This window comes from Chamaea fasciata, unplaced genomic scaffold, assembly GCF_029207755.1.
Source record: "Chamaea fasciata isolate MVZ Bird 193981 ecotype frontalis unplaced genomic scaffold, bChaFas1.0.hap1 SCAF_8, whole genome shotgun sequence".
Taxonomy (NCBI): Eukaryota; Metazoa; Chordata; class Aves; order Passeriformes; family Sylviidae; genus Chamaea; species Chamaea fasciata.
This window is the reverse complement of record NW_027094093.1, coordinates 1070171-1089305: the sequence shown is the minus strand read 5'-3', so window position 1 is coordinate 1089305 and position 19135 is coordinate 1070171. Positions and strand designations below refer to the sequence as shown.

At 47.8% G+C, this 19135-nt stretch overlaps 1 protein-coding gene across 7 annotated transcripts in view; it reads right to left on the bottom strand.

The window, feature by feature from the left end:
- HDAC4 (histone deacetylase 4) overlaps positions 1-19135 on the bottom strand; it is a 180270-nt gene that overhangs the window by 147202 nt on the left and 13933 nt on the right. For 5 of the 7 annotated variants that reach the window (XM_066189349.1, XM_066189353.1, XM_066189352.1 and 2 more), the window contains exon 2: positions 7700-7949. In XM_066189349.1, the coding sequence (XP_066045446.1) occupies positions 7700-7721 (22 nt within the window). In that variant the 5' untranslated portion in view covers positions 7722-7949. Of the gene's footprint in view, positions 1-7699; positions 7950-16500; positions 18396-19135 lie in introns of those variants that run through there. The other 2 variants (XM_066189351.1, XM_066189354.1) reach the window with 2 other exon arrangements.

The following is a 19135-nucleotide window of genomic DNA, read 5'->3' as shown; positions in this document are numbered from 1 at the left end:
TGACCACCCTGCAGCTGCAAAACTGGCAACCTCTGGCCTACTTGGGGGCATGTTAGAGTCCAACTGTATTTACGCTGACAGGGACAAGCAAAGGCTGTGACGGTTTATTGACGCAAGAGCTATTTTGTGCTCCATGCCAGAAATTAATCAGTGGAGGAGGAGGAATTCTCCTTAAGCGCTTTGGTGAGCTGCTAAAAACAACAGGCTGAGGTCTCCCATGACAAGCACCATCGAAAAGAGAGGAAAGAGAAAAAAAAAAAAAAAAATTAAAAGGACAATTTCCACAGAGCAGCTTCTTTAGAAAGACTCAGGGATCAGCCAGTGCCTGAGCAGAACCTGCCCTGCGTTAACTTTCCTTGTGAACAAGAAAATACATGAGAGGATTAAATCAGAGCATTCCCAAACCTCTGTCAACACGACCTGGTGCTGTGTTTGTTCAGATCAACCTGTCTCAAGTTTATTCGGGGGAGGTGGAGGTGGTGGTGAAGGTGTAGTGACCCTTCAGGTTGGCTCTACCTGCTGCAATTCCAGATAAAAAGAAGGAAACCAGGGGCAGCAGTCCCATCACCTCCTTGAAAGAGCTACTACACAGAGCTCCGCTTTGAAGGGAAAAAATAAAAAAGAAAAGAATCTTTAATGCGGGCTGAAGGAATAGCATCAGCCCTACCTGCCAAGAAGACATCACGATAAACCTGTCAAGAGTTACAAGCCTGCAGAACAGGCCTTGCACCTGCTGGAAGGGAAAAAAAGGAAGGGAAAAAGCTATCTAATGCCAATCAGATTTCAGATTCTTGCTGCCGGCAGGGAAGAGATGCCAGAGCCCTTCTCCTGGATTTGTTAAGCTGTGAGGATCACATGCTTTCCCCTGGCAGAGGTTCTGTGAGACCACTGGCACCTTAGTTAGAATAAGGCAGGTTCTGGGAAGTTTTAGAGATTTTTTTTCTGAAGCGGCAGACATCAACGATTCGGTACTTGGATGGACTTGGAGAGTTTGGTGTATGGTCTTTTTCACTGTTTTGGATGATTTTATTACCAGAGAAGAGAGGGTTGGTCTAGTTCAGGCTTTTATGTCTTCCCACAGGAGCAGCTGAAGCATTTTCTAGATCGGGAGTGAAAAAAACGTTTAAAACTGTTTCTCTTTATAGGCAGCATAAAATAAAGGTCACAGTTAACAGAGGGGGTTAAGCCTGTTTGAGTAGAAAGTGCAAGTTTTGAATGCTGAAACAGAGGAGCAAAATATAATTCTCAACGGATTATTTTAACATCACCAGGCTTTAAGGGCTTCCTGCCTGAAGAACTGTCAATTGATCCGAACCAACGAAATCACCTTTCCAGCAGCACACAAAAAAACCACCTGCCCTCAGATGTCTGAGCAAATAACCCACCCGAGGCAGCACTTCCCATCTCCCAGCTGCTCCCAATTTGCCGGCCGGCCGCGGCGGCCGCGCGGCCGAACACCCGCATTGATCCGGGGCCGCTGATCACGGGCTGGCACAAACAGTCATCACACGGGAGTTCATGGACAGCAGCAGCTGTTAAAGGAAAACTCAGAACCCACAGCACAGCGAGCACAGCCCGCGAGGGGCACGCGGAGCCCGCGGCCCCTCGCCCCGTGTTTTTGATCCTGATGGGGTCACACAGCCTCAGCAGCTGCCTCGGAGGACAAAACAGGTACCTGAGGCCAAGGCTGGCAGTTCAAAGCTCCCAAAGAAGACCTCGTTCCCATCACAATTTGCCCCATAAAGCTATTTATGTGGTTTGGCAGCACAGTGGCTACAAACAGCGCAAGTACATGGGTTCCAGAATAGCTAAAGGGTCAGAATTGATTTTTTTTTTCTTTTTAAAAACAAGTGATTTCTTTGAATTCAGCTGTGATTTCTCCAACACACTGGTCCCAGCCATCCCACAGAGCACAGGGGGTTTCCAGCAGTCCCCTCCACTGCAAGCAACTCTGCCTTGGTTGGAAGCTTCTCCTGGAGGAGAGGCGCTCTGCTTGATCATGGGCAAGTCAGCAAAAGAAGTTGTTTTTCAGTGCCGGGATTGTTCAGCCCTTGGTACGACCAAAATGACAGAAAAGAAACTCCCCGAAAAACCAAAACAACAAACAAAAGGAAAATTTACCCTTATCAGCCCCCCCAAAAAATCCACATCACACACGAGCAGAGGTGGAGAGGGTATATTTAAAGGCTGTTGTCACAATCCTACCTGTCCTTCCCCCCTTCCCCAAGTATCCACAGGTAACTGTGGTCAGGCTCCTGTCTCCCCGGGCCAACCTTGCCCAGCCATCCTGGCAGAACCTCCTCACGCTTGGCAGCTCAAGCTTTCAAAACATTTGTTGCTACATCAAAGTAGAGCAAGGCAGCTACAAACACCGGGAAGGTCAAGTCTGGCCTGTGGATTCCCTGGCAAAGCCTGTGCTGCCAGGGTTCAAAGAAGGCCCAGCAATGCCCCACTGAACCCCAAACACACTCAGGAGCTCCTGGAAACTCCCACAAGCACTGCTGCCACCAGGGGTGGCTTCCAGCTGAGACAGGAGGGTCTCAGAAAAGCCCACCAGGGGTTATTCCCGTATGGAATTCACTTTTCAACAGGTGTGAAGTTTACGATCAGCCTCATCCTTCTGAAAGGCTAAAAATCTGCTTCAAAAATCACTTGAGCAAATCAGTCCGTCAAGCCAAAGGCTGACAACAATCCCCAGGGGGATCCCCAAGAGCTCCTGAACGCCTCAAAGCAAACCAGGGCACTGCAACTAAAATTTTCCTAGTAACTGATGAAACAACAGGATTTTGGGTTTGGCTATGGAAACAAAACCTTTAAAAGACCTGCTGATGTATTAATTTTAGTCTTCTTACCGGAAGAATAGATTGTGTGCCCCATTTCTCAGTGGTTTGACCACTCCATCTGGCACCTCAAACCATGCAGGTGTCAAGGCCTTTCTTGCTTAATGGTCTGTGGTGGGGGGAATTCCTGGTACACGGCAAGCTACGGGGAGAAAGGGACTGGCAAAGCCTTTACTGAAGGATGGGAGAGGTACCAATTCCACAACTGTTCGTTTTCCAGTCAGGCACCCGCTACTCCACGTTCACTCACTCATGGCTATCCCTCTGACTGTAAAGGCAGTTTCTGCAGATGTCAGAGGATGAAAAAAATACACTAAACACTATACTAAAAGAAGAAACGTCATTGCAATTGCTTATCCACTCTTCCAGTCAGAGATTGCATTTGGGGAAGGATGAGACACAGGGCAAACTGGGGTTGACCAAAAGTGAGTAACAAAAATGTGATAACCTCGTAGAAAAAGGTTTGTCTCCTTTCCAAGAGAGACACAAGATCCCAAGGACTATCTCAAACATTATTACAGAATCACCCGACTTTAAAGGTACAACCTTTTTTATATCCTTAGCCTACCCTGTACTCCATTCAAAATAATCCAGAGTTCTCTGCCTCTCATCACAAGTACCTGCTTCTCATCTTTGCACTGCAGGAAACATCACAGGCTAAAAAACTTACTTTAGAAACAGGCTTTTAAAGAATTCCTAAGTGCAAGAACTGCATTTAAAGAAAAAGCAGAAATGAGAGGAATGTACTTGGCAGGGACACTGACCTAGCAGGAACTTCAGCTTGAACCCCAAGTTGAAGCACAAAACATTTCTTCTCTTTTGAGGGTACAATCAAACCCTTGCACAGAAAGTCCCAACTATTTGATGCTCCAGAAAGCGAAAACTTCACAGGTTTAGTGGGAGCAGACTTAAAACTTTCAAGGACCTTAAAATGACACTGTTCCTAGAGAAAATCCAGGACAGGCTCAGCTCCCACATGGGTAAGAACAGGAATGAAGGTGGAATAGGCCTATCTGTCATGGGCTGGAGAAAGAAAAGGGAAGGAAGACATGGCCAGTTCCATCTGCTGGAGTTTTCAGCTCTTCTAACCAGAGCTTGTTGCTGAGTTTATCCCACAGCCAACCCCAAAATCCCCCCCAAAACTGGGGGACCAGGCTGCTCAAGGGAACAGCCTCTGAATTCCCAGTCTAGAATTACCCAGTAAAACCAGAGCACCGGACTGGTAAGGGGAAGCAGGGCTCCCTGGAAGTGTTCCGGGCTGGGATGGATGGGGCTTGGAGAAACCTGGGGTAGTGGAAGGTGTCCCTGCCCATGGATGGAGTGGGCTTTAAGGTCCCTTCCCACCCAAACCATTCCATGACTGTGATACACCATGCCCAGATGTTCTTCCACAGCCACCAAGTACCCGCCATGGCCCAGCCCTGCTACAGGAGGGCTGGAGTTCACCCCCACAGTCCCTGTGTTTATCTGAAATGATGCTCTTGCCCCCAGATAACTTCCCCAGATAGCCTCATTGCTGCCAGAAAGTAGGTCAGTGTCATTTAAAGCCGCCTTGAAATGCATCTCCACAGAAACTTCTTAATCTTTAAAAAGAGAACGCATCAAATATTTATCGGGCGGTGCAAAACGTTGGAAGATGCTCACGAGGAGAGCTCTTCTGTGTGTGCTGCGTGAAATGGCTTTCCATGCCTCACTGAGCCATGGAGCAGGGCAGGAGAGTGCCTGGGTGCAGATAAAGCCCCGTACAAAAGTCCTTATCTGCCCAGCAAATCACAGTACGTGACTCCCCAACTCGTTCTCCCGGTGCCACGTGATCCCGGAGCTCTCTGCTTCCTCTGGGAGCTCCTCTCAGCCCTAATGATCCCCGCTGCAGATTTTCCTCTATCAGCCAGGCAGCTCATTCTCAAAACTTCAATATTCCTAATTACCAAACATTCAGCACCGCAAAATGTAGCTGAAATTTGCATCTCTGCAAGAGTGGCTCTGAAGAAAGGATGGAGCATTTGCATTCAGACTGGTTAATTCCTGCAAGATAACATTTCATAAACAAAATGCTTCATTGAACATGGAGATTTTCAGCTTTTACAAAGGAAAGTGAACTTTAAACAAATACAAATCAGTTGAGTGATTAACTTTAAGTGTTTTGGTTTTTTAAAACTAATCTTTATGTATAACTAGTATCAGCAGAACAATCTTTCCTGATTAAAGAAGAGAACGATAGTGAAACTCGAGCCATGGAAAATTAAGGGGGGAGGTAGAAGGCGACTGCAAGGAATCATTTAAGGTCAATAAGAGAGAGAAAAAAACCCTAAAACATTTTTTAAAAAAGATATAAAAAATCCCCCACACCTATTCACAACCCAGTCAGCCTGGGTAAGGCGAGCACCACAGGTTACGTGAGGCAAGTTTAAATTGTGGCCAACATGAACAGGTTAAGGAGTGAAACTAAACACGCTTTCCCCTGCCACCCCGGGCTTTGTCATAATCCTAAATGTTATCTTAATTAGCCTAATTTTCTTAATTATACTTCGCAGCAACCTGAGCCTTTGCAGCACAATTTCAGCATCTTTTTTTCCAGCTTTGTTCCAGCACTGGAAGAGGCGGCGACTCCTCTGCCAAAAGCCAAGGGCCACGTGACGCCTCCCAGGAAGTTTTCTCCCACCTGGGTATTCTTCTTCTCCAAAACCTATTTCTTATTCCTTACAGAATCTTACTCCAAAACACAACAAAAGAAGAGGCACTGATGGGGGAAGAAGTCACGCTTTTCTCAGTCAACTTAAATCTTCTCCGTGTTTTTCCACCTTGCTCAGCGAGAAGCCCTCGGTGCCCAACACTTCTCACTAAAGCTTCGCAGAGTGAAATGAAAAATCAAAAAAGCACAGAAAAAAAAAAAAACCAACCCAAACAACTTCCATTCATCTACGCCACAACAATTTCATGGCACGGCTCCTAAAACATCCCATTAGTGCTGGCCTTGGAGAAGATTAGAGAAGAAAGCTTGAAGCCACTGAAGCAAGGCTTAATAGGCTCTCGAGTTAAGCCAGAACCTTCCCTTAAACAATGCCCATCATTAGGAATAATTACCTGTAGCTGTATAATCAACATGGCTATGATAACTGACATGAGAAGTCCAGATGTCATCTTTGGCAAGGCTTAAGAAGTATTTCTGCTCCTTATTATACAACTGACTCTTGAAAGAGAAACGAGCACCGGGGGTGAAAAGCCACCACGAAATGCTGCGGAATTCCAGAAATACAACCGGAGTGAGCACCCAGGAAGGGCACGTGGATATCCAACACCACCCTGCCCAGCTGCCACACCCCTGGGTTTTGAGTAGGCCACTCTTCTCAGCACCATTCTAGACAGGGTTGTTAGAGAAACAAAGCTCAAGCTGATTTGTGGGTTTACAGAAACGCTGAACCAAAGCTGCAGAAAGAGGCAGGAGGAACAAGTGTTCAGTGATGAATTATGAAAGGAAGCAAGGCAAACCAGCATCAGGCTTCCACTGTGTGACAGCCCAACCAGGAAGGACATCATCACTTCCCAAAGCTCTGGAGACCTGCTCCTTAAGAAGCCAAGAAAAAACCAACAGTTGGGTTTGGACTGCAGGTGGGTGTTTAAGGTCTCCCACCACCACCACGAGAGAAAAGCAGGCAGCCTCAGCTGCCCAGCCTCGCTCCTGAGTCATGAAAACACTCAAACAACAATTACCTGTTATCTGAAGAACAGAGCTCCTGGAAAACATCACTTGGCATTTGTGTCTCCAGTAAACACCTACACTCAGACAAACACACTAGAGTTTCTCAACTCCTCATAGTACCAGCAAATTTCAAAATCCAAGAGACTGCTGCTACGTTGTGGAAGCAGAGGCCACTTTTTTTCTTTCTGATAATTCTGATGATTTTAGAGACTCATAAACTCATTTCAGTTGTGAGGAGAGGGTCGGGTCTACCCCTGCTGCCCGTAGACTCCAGCACCCCTATTTATTGCAGGATTTCTTCCCCCACAAACAAGTGTTTCCTTAAATCTTAGGAGCTGTTCTCTGGCTTTTAGCACTTCAGCCTTAATTGTTAACCCCAACCTGATTAAACTGAAGTCACAGAGTTATCTCGCAGAGGCAGAGTGAAATAAATCCTTCCACATGCCTTGTTGTCGTTGTTGGATTATTTGCAGCAGCCAGTTCTGTACCATAAACTGAAACAGCCCAAGCACAATTAAAATTCCTCTTACAAAGCTCTGCCTAACACAAAAGTTGCCCCAAACTCCCTAAAAACAAATGTGTGAGGCACCTTTAAGCTCAAAAGCAGGTAACCGAGCAGCTACATATCCTCCTGACAGACAGAAATGCACAATTTGGTAGTGACAGATCATGCCTCAAATTACAAGATACATTAGGGATAATCCCCCAGACAGCACTGAGGCGCATCAATTGACTTTTGTTCCAGCAAAACTATTCCTCCCTATTAAAAAATACTTTAAAAGTCCAAGAGTTTTCTTAAATATCAATAAAGGCACCAGCAGAGCCATGCCTGTTCCTTGGAGGTACACTCCGTATCATTACAGCTCATCTGCACAGATTTAACAAATTAAACATCTGGTTAATGACTCAGAAAATACCAATTCTCACTGATGCAATGACTACAAACCCAAATTTTAGGACAATCGGAAACTTGAAACAGACAAACTTCCTTGTAACTCTTGGTAACAGCAACAGCACTTTCCACCTTCACACAAAGTTTGAGACGAAGCAGGGAAGGGAGGGGGTCTGGATGACAGTTTCAGCACAATTAAAAAGTGTGTTCATGCAACAAACTGCGTTTTGGGGTCGCTGCTGGGACTCCAAGTGGCCTCGCCCTTACCTGGATGGCTTTGGGAGCTCATTGCTGGCAATGTCTAGTCCTTGGGAGAAGGGATTCAAGACAGATCAGTTCCCACAGGAGTAACAGCAGCTCAGAAGAGCTCCAGTGCTTCACCAATACATAGGAGTGGGAAGTGGGGATTAAATCATGGCCACCTTGTAAAATCCAGGGCACAGTGACATGCTGAGTCGTATGGGAAGTAATCCAAGAGGGTGGCAGAATGTCTTCCAATGGCTTTTAAAACGGGAACCTGCAATTAAAGAAAAAGATGTCCGCGTTAGCAAATTAGGATTAGCACCATTTAAATTGTACATTATATAACCTATTTATCCCCAAGATTAAAACACAATGCTATTTTAGGCATTAAGAGCTACAGAGAGAGTAATTTTCAGAGTTGTAAATGTTACTTTGATTAATAACCATGAAGATGCAGATTAATACTTAACATTATTTAAAAAAAAAAAACAATTAAAGGAAACAACTTTCCAACGACACATTCAAGTCTCAGAAACCCAAAATTCCGTGTTAATTCTCATCCTCCAACAGCACCATATGAAGCCACTTCAGTCCAACAGCTTCCATATTTTAAAAGCCATATGTATGAGTGGTAACTGTACTTCATGCATCTGTTCCCCAAAGAAGTCTAAAGAAAAATTCCTCAGTGCCAAGAAGTGGTCTTGGAGCAGGAAGGAAAAAAAACCCACACAATCAACTCCACTCCCACTCTACCCAAGCCTCCAGCAGATTACTAAGAAGCAGCTCCATACTGCCCCGGGGGGAAAAAAAAATCCACCATTCCCAACTATTTTGAAGCTGTGTATTAGAGGGAGGGAGAGAGAACAGGGGGAAATGACCCACAGAGTCAGCAACCCCCGGCCCCTGCCCCCCCAAAACATGGAAGTATAGAAGCAGTAGATACCCTGGCTTGGAGAAACCCCACCAAGGCTGCCCTAAGCAGCCACCCTTCCATCAAACGAACTTGCTCAGGTTCAGTTTGGGGGGCTGGTTTCAGGGGGGTTTTGGCACTATACCTAGTGACATCCAGTATTTCCCATCCTTGGAATTTTCCTAGGCCAGGTCGCACACTGGGGCTTGGAGCAACCTGGCCCGTGGAAGGGGGTGGGATGGGATGGGCTTTGAGGCTCCTTTCCCCACAAACCATTCTGGGATTCCTGAGCATCCCTGTTTTACAGGCAGGCTGTCTCAGGGATTCCGCTGTGCCACTGGCACAAGCTCCCAGATTGAAGCCAGCTTTGTCCTTTACGTGTAGAGTATCCCACAGCCACAGGTGATTTTCCTTCTTTGCACCATAAAACACCATAAAACCAGCAGCCCATCCCTCGTGGGTACCCAGGGGAGCTCCTCCTGCCTGGCCAGGCATCACCCAGCGCCGGGGTGAGGTCACCCTGCTGGCAGCAGCCAGCTCCAGCCCATCCCTATGGATCTAGCTGACTCTGCTCACCCCAAACTGCTCCGGCAGCAGATCCCAAGGAGTGGTGCCCTGCAGCACCGCTGGGGCTGCGATGGGAGCTGCAATGGGGACTGCTTCTGCCTTGCACAAGGAGCATCTGTCCACAGCGTGGCTGTGCCACGGCATTTCAGGCAGTGCTAGCTATTCCTGGAAGAGCTCTTAGCAGACTCGGATTGGAGCGCTCCTTTCCAAGAAGCAGAACTAGGTCTGAGATTTCCAGCGCTGGCGCAGTGGCTCAGGATGGGCTTTCTGAGGTTACTGCCCTGATGTGCAGGAAAATGCCCTGGCAGGCACTGCTGAACACATTCCCTTCCTTGCTCTGCTTCATTAAAAGCCCTCTTTAATAGGCTGTTTCTCTGCAGCCTAAGTGTCTCAGCATCACCAATCTCCAAGTTCCTCTCTGCCCATCTTGCATTCTTAGACACCTGGAACGCGTTCCATGTTAAGCGTCAAATTCGAGAGAAAATCACTTAAATGTCATTTCTAACCCCTGCAGGTCCCTGCCATCCCAAATGTTCAAGATGTTCCAGTCCCATTAATCAGCCCATCCTGTTAAACAGAGCTGGGTCAGCTTAGACCAGGCATTAGCAAGATACTAACATAATTTATTTCCATTAAAACCAGCAGGTACTGTTGTAACATAAGCCATCTCAGCTGCAGACAAGAAGGATTTGGAATGGAGTTACCAGATCTCCGTGTCCTCATTTTCCCAGCACAATGAAAATGTGAGCACGAACAGCAGAAAGTTCCCCAAAGAAACTGGATTGAATCAGCAGCACAAACCAAATCCATTCAACAGCACCTATATTAATCTATTCCTGCTTCTGCCCCATCCCTTCAAAGTGTCCAAGGCCAGGGGCTTGAAGCAGCCTGGGACAGTGTGCAGTGTCCCTGCCCATGGCAGGGCGTGGAATGAGATGGCTTTCAAGGTCCTTTCCAATCACTCTGTGAATCCACGATTCTCTCCAGGACACAGCAGTCATGTCCCAAATTACCTCCCTCCAGGTCGCCCTCACACTCATCTCCATGCAGACCAACGCTGCCAGGCCTCCACCTGCATCAATTCTTCTGTACATTTGTCCCTCTGCTGCTATCTCAAGGAAAATGCTCCTTAAATTAAAAGAAGCGAAACGCCGTTTGTCCCTCTGTCTTGAATATCGTGAGGTCTAGAGGGTTTTCCAAGAAAATTATCTCGGTTTAAAAAAAAAAAAAAAAAAAAAAAAGATTAAAAACAAACCCGACTTTGTTTAACTTCTGCTCCAGTGCCTCCCAGGACAAGGACGATCACCTCTGGCCTGAGGAACAGCGAGTCCACCCCGAGCATCATTCCAGAGGCGCATTCCCATCCGGCACAGACGGGGACTGGCTCAGGGCCGCCTGCCTGCTGCCATCCCACACACAAGAGGAACCTCAGAGCCCGCTGCCTTGGCCAGACGGGTCACAGAAAGGCTCAACCCTGGATTGGGGGGGGACAGGGGCACCTCCAGCTCCACCGGGCTCCAGCTGGGAGCAGAGATGGGCACACACAGCTGGAGCCTGCCGCGGGAACTGGCCAGCGGGCAGGGCCACGGGGACCCTGCCAGGTTTGGCACATCCCTAGGCAGAGACCAAAGGAAGGGCTCGGGAGAGCTTCCACAGACAGGGCATGGCAGTGCAGGAAGTGCCCAGCAGAACTGCAGGCTCAAACGAGCAGGTTTGTCAAACATTATTTAATCAGGACTGGGATCAACGAGCTTCCTGCATTACAGGAGAATTTTCAGAGTCTGGTCACTGCTGGATTTTTAAAAATCTCAGGAACAGGAGCACAAGGAACCACTTAATTCCTGTTTATTTCAGCCTGCTTCTAGCAGGGCACACCTGAGAGCTCCTTAAAACCACAGGGGGCTGGTGCCTCAGCAGCAGTATCTCCATCACATCCCCGGATCAGAGGGTGGCCGTGCCCTGAGCCTGCCGTCAGCCCCTTGTCACAGGCCCAAAGGAGCCTCTGTTCCTGCAGGACGGGCTGAGGGGCTGCAGCCCCTGCCCAAGCGCCTCGTTTCCCCCAGCTTCGGTGCCTCAGCAAAGCGCCTGCCCTCCTCGCAAGGCGCCTTCCCTGGATTTAAAGTAACTCCAGATCTTGTCTAACCCAAACAGAAACTTTTTTTTTTTTTTTTACGTAAGAATCAGTTCTGCCACGAGAATGACTTGTTGATAGGAGGCCTGGAGCAGCTCCCCTACAAAGACAGCCCAAGAAAGCTGGGCCTGTCCAGCCTGGAGAGGAGAAGATTGTGTGGAGACCTCCAAGCAACATTCCATTATCTGAAGGGGCTGTGAGGAAGCTGAAGAGGGACTCTGCATCAGGAACTGCAGTGAGGGGACAAGGAATAATGGGTTTAAACTTGAAAAGAGTGAGAGTTTAGGTACTAGGAAGACATGTTTTACTGTGAGGGTGGTGAGGCACTGGCCCAGGTTGCCCAGGGAGCTTGTGGATGCATCCCTGGCACTGTTCAAGACGCGGCTGGACGGGGCTTGGAGCGGCCTGGGATAGTGGAAGGTGCAGGGGGCGGGACAAGATGATCTTTAAAGGTCCCTTCCAACCCCTGAGGGTGCTGTGATTCTGTGGCAGCATGAATGTTCATCTTTCTCCTCCCAACCCCTTCCAGATGTGCCTCGGTGCTGTCGTAAGTCCAGATGTGTGGCAACCACTAATGACAGTCACTACAGGACTTTATTTACAGAGCTGGATTTTTCACAGCTTTAACTGCTCCTCATCTCCAAGAAGAATCTTGGCCTTGGGCTGGGGTTTCAGAGTTGAGTCAGCCAGGTTTCTCCAGGACCATGAGCTCTGATGCCCGGGCTCTCTCTGACACAGCAGCCAGGATCCCTCGCTGGAGCAAAGGGATGCTGCTGGAAAGCCTTCCACATCCTGGCTCTCCTCTAGCAGCACTCCAGGGGTTTGCTCTCCAAAGGCCATGGAAACTCCACCACCACCCTCCAAAAGGCGGCATGGATTGATTACAACGAGATCACTTACATTACTTTTTCCCCCAAAACTACCTCCCTCACTGCATTTAGAAGCAAACAGCCCTGAGTTTACACAAACACACCGACCTGAAGGGAGGCACAGCCTCTCTCAGAGCTTTATTGATTAAATCTCTCCTTTGGCAACAGATCCTGCACTTTAACCAGAGAGGGGGGAAAGCTGCCTTTGCTTCTCAGGGTTTGTTTATAAAATACTGCCAATACAGGATCCATACATGAAAAGAGGAGGGATGGAAGAGGCTTCTTAGAGGTGCCTGGAAACAATTCACTGTGACCACAGGCAGATTTACTGTGTCTTTGTTTAGAATGATGGAACGGCTTGGGCTGGAAGGGACCTTAAAGACCACCGCATTCCAAACCTCTGGCATGGGCAGGGACACCTTCCTCTAGGCTAGGCTGCTTTATTTAGAGCAGAGCCAGTGTGGAACAGCCTCTCGAGCTTGCCTTCCCTCCAGGGATTACATTTCCCAGCCACCACTTTGCAAGGTGACAAAAACAGTGGCAGCAGTCCCCAGGACCCCCACAGCCCTGTGACAACATCCCCTCGACTCCTGTTTTTCCAGCAGAATACAGTTTCACCGGATCTGTCCCAGGAGAGCAGGTTTCACAAGCACTGCCCACTGCCCAGAAGTGTTGCTTTTCCTACAGTACCAGTAGTACCCAGACCTCTTCCAGGAAATATATTTGCAAACCTCAGACACCATCAGACACCCCCTTCAAAGAGTTTGGAGTCTCTAAGCAGTTTTCTGACTCTAAACACACACTTTGAGAATAGCAGGTGACACTGTAAAATCTACTATTAGATTAATGCTCAGCTGTGGCCAGAAGAGCAACTGGATTACCATGGAATAATGAAAAATAAAAATAAAGAAGCAGAAGCTGCTGTGTTAGCCCAGTTCCTCCAAAACCACGCGTATTTTGTGCAGATCTGGACACTCCCCCTTCTTTTCCAAGTACAGAGTGTAAGAGTTTCAAAAGGGCAAGAGAAACGCCATCAGAGGTGTGGTACAAATTCCTCATGCTGGTGAAGCAGGTTATAGTAAACCTGCAGCCCAGGCAGAGGCGACTTAAAGATATCACAGTGATGCAGAATCATGATTAACACAGACAAACCACTGATCATTCATTTCTGTCGGAGCTAGAACGTTTTCCCCCACTTTTGCCGGGTGAGAAGCTGAGAAGACCCAGGAGCAAGGGAAGGGTCCCCAAATTGGAAAAAGCACAATTTGAAGTGTGCTCTCTGCATTGCCTGATTCTCCTTAGCTGCACTAATAAACTGACTTGGGGTGCTGGAGAAAACAGAAGTTCTTCTGAAATCCCAAGGCAAATGGACAATTTCTTACGAAAGAGGACAAACACCAAGTGCACGAGGCAAGGAAACCCATGAGACAAGTCGCTGTTTGAGAAGTGTCACCACATGCATGTCCTGTTGCGGAAGGCTTCCCAAGGTACATCCTCCTGGATGCTGCTGGAGAACGTGGCAATCAAATACTTTTAAGGACCTTAAAAAACCTTAAAATCTCACCTGGACACCAACCTATAGTCACCAACTCAGCTCTGCATCGTCCCACACAGACGTGACGTCCCCATCTCAAAAAATATAAATTTTGCTCTGTAAAACTTTCTGTATATTGCACTGAAACAACATATCAGATTCTTTCCAGTTCCCACACCTGCACTCAGGAACTTAAGGGAAATACTGGAAGTGTTGACACAAAACTCAGGAATCCTAATGGAAGGGGGACAGGGAGCACAAGCAGCGTGAGCACTGAAGCCTTCACTACAGTCAGAACTGTGTAAGTAACAATTAAACAGGAAACCCAGCCTAGTCCAGCTGTTACCTACAGCTCCTCTCCAAGGGAGCACCAGGTACAAACATGCCCCGGTGAGGAGGATCCCGACTGACCAGTCCAGCCCCCTCTGCCAGGACATCCCATCTTTGCCAAACGTGTCGTTTCCCTGCAGCACCAGCACCAGAGATGCCTGCCTTTGAGATCAAAGGCTCAGCTCGGTGATTCAAACACAGAGCACCTCAGAAACACGGCAGTACTTCAAGGAATCAGCCCCTGGTGAATTTGTTTAGCAAATGCTGACATTTCCCCACCAGCCGTCACAAGAGGCTCTCTCATGACAGCCCAGAGCCAAACAAACATTGTGCTTCCGCCTGCCCCGAAACTTCCACTCTCCAGCTCACACACACAGTGAAGATTTGCTGGTCACGCCGAACACTGTGACCTCGTGACAGGTTCTGTGTGGTGGCACGGACAGAGATTCCATCTCTGAGCGTGTCTGTCCTGCGTGTTAAATTAGAGTGTGTGCGTGCATCTGCGCACCCAGAGTCCAGGACCAACCAACACCTGCTCTGAACTTCCCCAGCTTATCCAGGAGCTGCAGTGCTTTCCTGGACAGTCCCCGGGAGTTGCCTTTGGGAGCAATCCTGCCATTATTCCATGAGCAAGTCCCTGCAGTGTAAGCACTGCTACACATGCACTGAAGTCACCATCAGAAACAAAATGAACAACAGCCACAAATGCCAAGACGCTGTTAACTAATTATGAGCTGCTTCATTAACACGGAACTAGTCCACAGCTATGGAAGGGTGGCAAACCTAGGTGGAAATAATTAATCTAATTACGTGTAACAGAAATTCTCTGTAAAAACAATCAAGGAAAATGCTTTCCACAGTTTCCCATCCTTTTGCTTCTTATTGTCAAGGAACGCTCCACAACTGATTTCCAGGGCGCACAGATTCCCTGGGTAAAGCTGCTTTTCCCAGGCTCTTTTCAGCAGTGTCTCAAAGTCAGGTGCTCAGACTGATCTCTGATGGCAGTGCTGTATTTCCCCTCTGGAAGTCCAAGCACTGAGACACCAGCCCAGACTGAAAACATGGTACCTCAGAGGAAGTGAAGACACCCCTTCCCCATTTCTATGTTAAATTAACACAAAACTGACGTTATTGAGCTTGCCCCTGGAAGTATTTTCCTCACTAAGTTTCAGACTGAGGAAATCCCTCGTGGTACTTTGCACAGACACTTTTGTAAATCGCCACCCTGACCAGCACTTACAGCTGCACTGAGAACCAAAGGTGCCTCCTCCACAGCCTAGAAAAATCTGCCAGTGGACACCCAAAACCACAAATGTTTTGTGCCTCTTCTCCTTCCTTGCTAGGAATACATGGGAGTATCTACACGATTTCTGCTTCCACAGATTTCACAGCAATACCACTGGGCAGATCTCTTATCAGTTTTTAGACCTCAACAAGTACTGATGACGAAATCACTGCAGGTATCCCAAATACACAGAGAAGCAAAACCACTTTGGGAACAACAAAGTGCATGAGGACTGAACCTAAATCCTCCCAAGCATCACCTAAGACTCTCAACAAAAGATCCTGAGCAAATCTGGAAATACCACCTCATGCTCACTCCGTGGGAGCTCTAATTTAAAGTGGCCAACAGCTTGGAAATTATTTTTTTCTGAGTCAAGCAGGAAGAGCTGCAAATTCAGAAACGCAAGCGACTGTTTGAAACCTGGGACTGTGCGAATCTGCAGGAATACAGAGCCCTCCTTGACTAGCAAGACTCTGGCAGAGGGTCTGAAAGAGCAGGATGCTTCTGAGCTTGATCCAGTTTCTCAGCAAGAGCAGCAAGAACAAGCAGTCTCACAGATGGATCCGCGTGGGAGGGAGAAAGGATAAAAGTCTGCCTCGGGAGCCTGTTCCAGCTGCTACCGGAGCCTCGCAGGAGTCGGCACAAATTGGGCAGAGCTGCCTATAAAAATCTACTGTCTTGGCTTTTTCTGAGGCCCTCTTCTTTCCCAATTCCATGTTTTTCCTCCATCCTACTATTTCCACATTCGAAGGAGTCCAAATCAGATAGCTGAAAGCAGTGCTTGACAGAAGGTAAATGCAGACTGGGAGTTTATCCCGTTTCTTCATCCCTGCCTTGCAGATTACCCTCACTACACACACTCGGGAGTTGAAAAATCAAAACTCCTTTTAAGTGCTTGACTAAGAAGTGATTAAAAATTCGAGGCCACGGTGGAACCTGAACCAGTGAGGGGCAGCCCTGCCAGTGGCAGGGGAGTAGAACTAGATGGTCTTTCAGATCCCTTCGGACCCAAACCCTTCTGTAACTCCATAATTCCGTATTATCTTTAGCCAGAATCTCCCCTAACAACATTTTCAGTGCCAGGAAGAGGCTGTGTGGCTGGCAGGTGGGGAGCTCACCTCACCGGCTGAAAGCAATTCTTCACCTGGGGTTGTTTTTCAGCTCCTCAGGTAGGCAAAAGCAGAGAGAAAAACATTTACCTTTTCTCTTCACGTACCAGAGCTGTTCCAGCCACATCTGAACTTCTTGTTCCTTCTGACAAAGAATCAGAATTACTGGTCACTAGCTGTGCCTAACCCATCTGGTCTCCCAGCATAAAATAGCTGAGTACATGTGTCATCAATCACTGTTAATTACTTCATTAACTTGGAAAAAGAATATTGACTTTTTTTAAAGAACAAACATTGTTTAAGGTCAGCCTAGTTCTCTCTTTTTTTTTTTTTTTTAATTGAATGCTATCTGATTACCAAGAGAAAATAATTTGGCCTGAACACTCAAGCAAGCCTGCCACACAACTCATGCAGTTCTTTTGTCTGGTGAGACATTTCCTCAAGTCTTTTTCTGGAAGGGCCAGTTTGATCCAGAAGCTTCATGCTGCACTCCAGTGCCCCATGTTAACCTCGCAGCCATCCCTACCTACTGCCCCCGTGGCTTTGGCAGTCCTGACCTTTGGCATGCTCTGGGAAAGAAACATGCCCCAAGGTCTCCACAAACACGTTGCATCACCGTGGAGTGGACATTCAGCCCTCTGCTGTCGGCCACAAAACAATGGCACAGACAGAGCACGGCGGTCTGTGCCTTCTCATCTGCAGCACGGCCGCTGCCAGCACGTCACACTAGCCAGGAGCCACTCAGTGCCCTGCAAAGCTACCCCTGGACTGTTCCCCTGCTCCAGAGGCTGACTGGGATCACCTCATGTCCCCAGCACGAGCTCACCTTCCTTCCAGGCAGAGGGGTCCCTCTCCACACCTGCTCACGGAGCCTCGTCCAGCCACTCTCTCTGGAGGAGCCACTTTAACTCAGTGTTTATTACATTTTTTTCATGCCTCACTTACTGGCTCAAACACTGTCCACCTCCAAAAAGCTGTTTTGTTTGAGGATGTCCAGTGTCACTCCTGTCCCCCAGTATCCCCTAACTCTGCCCCCCGACCCAGGCTCTGCTTCCCAGCCCACACTGCAGGAATGTGTGCAGAGCTCAGGTGAGCACCCTCAGCTTTGGCTGATGCCCAGCTCACCGGACATGGCACACCCTCACCCCCAAAAGCTTTGGGATCCCAGCACAGGCTCCAAAGTTTGTATTTCTGCATGTTTTATTCCTCCTGTCTAGCACTGAATGCCAGTAATGATACCAAAACACTGCCCTTCCCACAGCCACCCAAGCACCCAGACCCCAGGCCCAATGAACTGCACGGGATCATGGAATCCCAGAATGGTTTGGGTTGGAAGGGACCTCAAAGAGCATCTAATCCCAACCCCAACGTGTGGTGCCACTCTGCCATTTCTCCTCCTAAAGGGCCTATTTTCCTATAGCCAGTAAAAATGTCTTACAGCCTTTGAGTGCATTGTGCACTTGTGTATCTTACTCAAAGGATCTTTACCTAAATCCAACTTTTACACACAAGCATGAAGAATAATACACCAAACAGAAAGCAAGAACTCACAACTTCGCCTCTAAAGTGCAATATAATTTGCTTTTGTTTGTTGGGAAAACCTGTAACCACTCACAGCATCCCTCTGCTGATGGGATCATCCCTCAGGACACAGGGCAGTCCTGGGCGCTCTGTTCAGTCCCCAGCTCCTCTGCTAAAGCTGCTGAGACTCCAAGCCCGAGACTGCTGATAACTGAACAGGCAGGAATCCCCACGGGAAGCTGAAGTAAATATATGGCTTTGTATTCACAGGGGTTCCACGATTTCCAGTTCTAAATCACAATTAACCTTTGCCAGCCACATCCACGGCCAGGACAGAAAACCAAATCAGTCACCACAAACCTGTAGGTTCCTCCATTGTACCCCTCTGAACAGGGTTACATTTTTCATGACCAGCATCACCTTTTAATGAAAATATAATCTTCAGGCAAATATTCCAGTCTTAAAAGCTGACAAGCAAGAAAAGCAAGAAAGGAACAACTGGCACCTCTCAGACTCCAGGTTTCAGGTTCTTTATTATCTATTTATCTGTTTTATAACACCATCAGAACCAAAGAGGAACAAAACCCTTTAAAGAAGTACCTGCAGGTTACCTTGACAGACAAAGGCCAGCAAACTTTTGGGAATTTACTTCCCAGGTGTTGCTCCCAACATCACAGTGGTTTTTCAAGTCAGTGCGAAGGAAGGGCATCATTTAGTTTAGGATTTACATTTTACATAGCCTATTTTGCCTGTTTGCACAATGTGAACACAGCAAGGCAAACTGGAATTGTTCTTGGAAATAAGAAAACTGGACTGCAAAGCATCTGGGGCACCTCTGCAGGTGGGGTCTCACCTCTGTAGGCCTGAGGGGCAGAATCTCCCCTTCCTTGCTGGTCACAGTTCTTCGGATGCAGCCCAGTATCTGGGGGTTTGGGACTTCTGGGCTGCAGAGCACTTTGCTGGGTTATGCTGAGCTTCTCATCCACCAACAGCTCCAAGCCCTTTATGGCTTTTCACACTAAACAGCACAGTCAGAATACTCCTCCCAGCAACTCGCTCCTCTTTCATGGTGGGAATGAAGCAAAGTAATTTACACCTGCTTTTGTCCCTCTTCAGCCTTTCAAAACATCAAAGCCCAACCTTCAGGGGGTCTTTTATTTGCTTTCCTGGAGTCTGGGATTTTGCACGTTTGCATGCTCCTAAA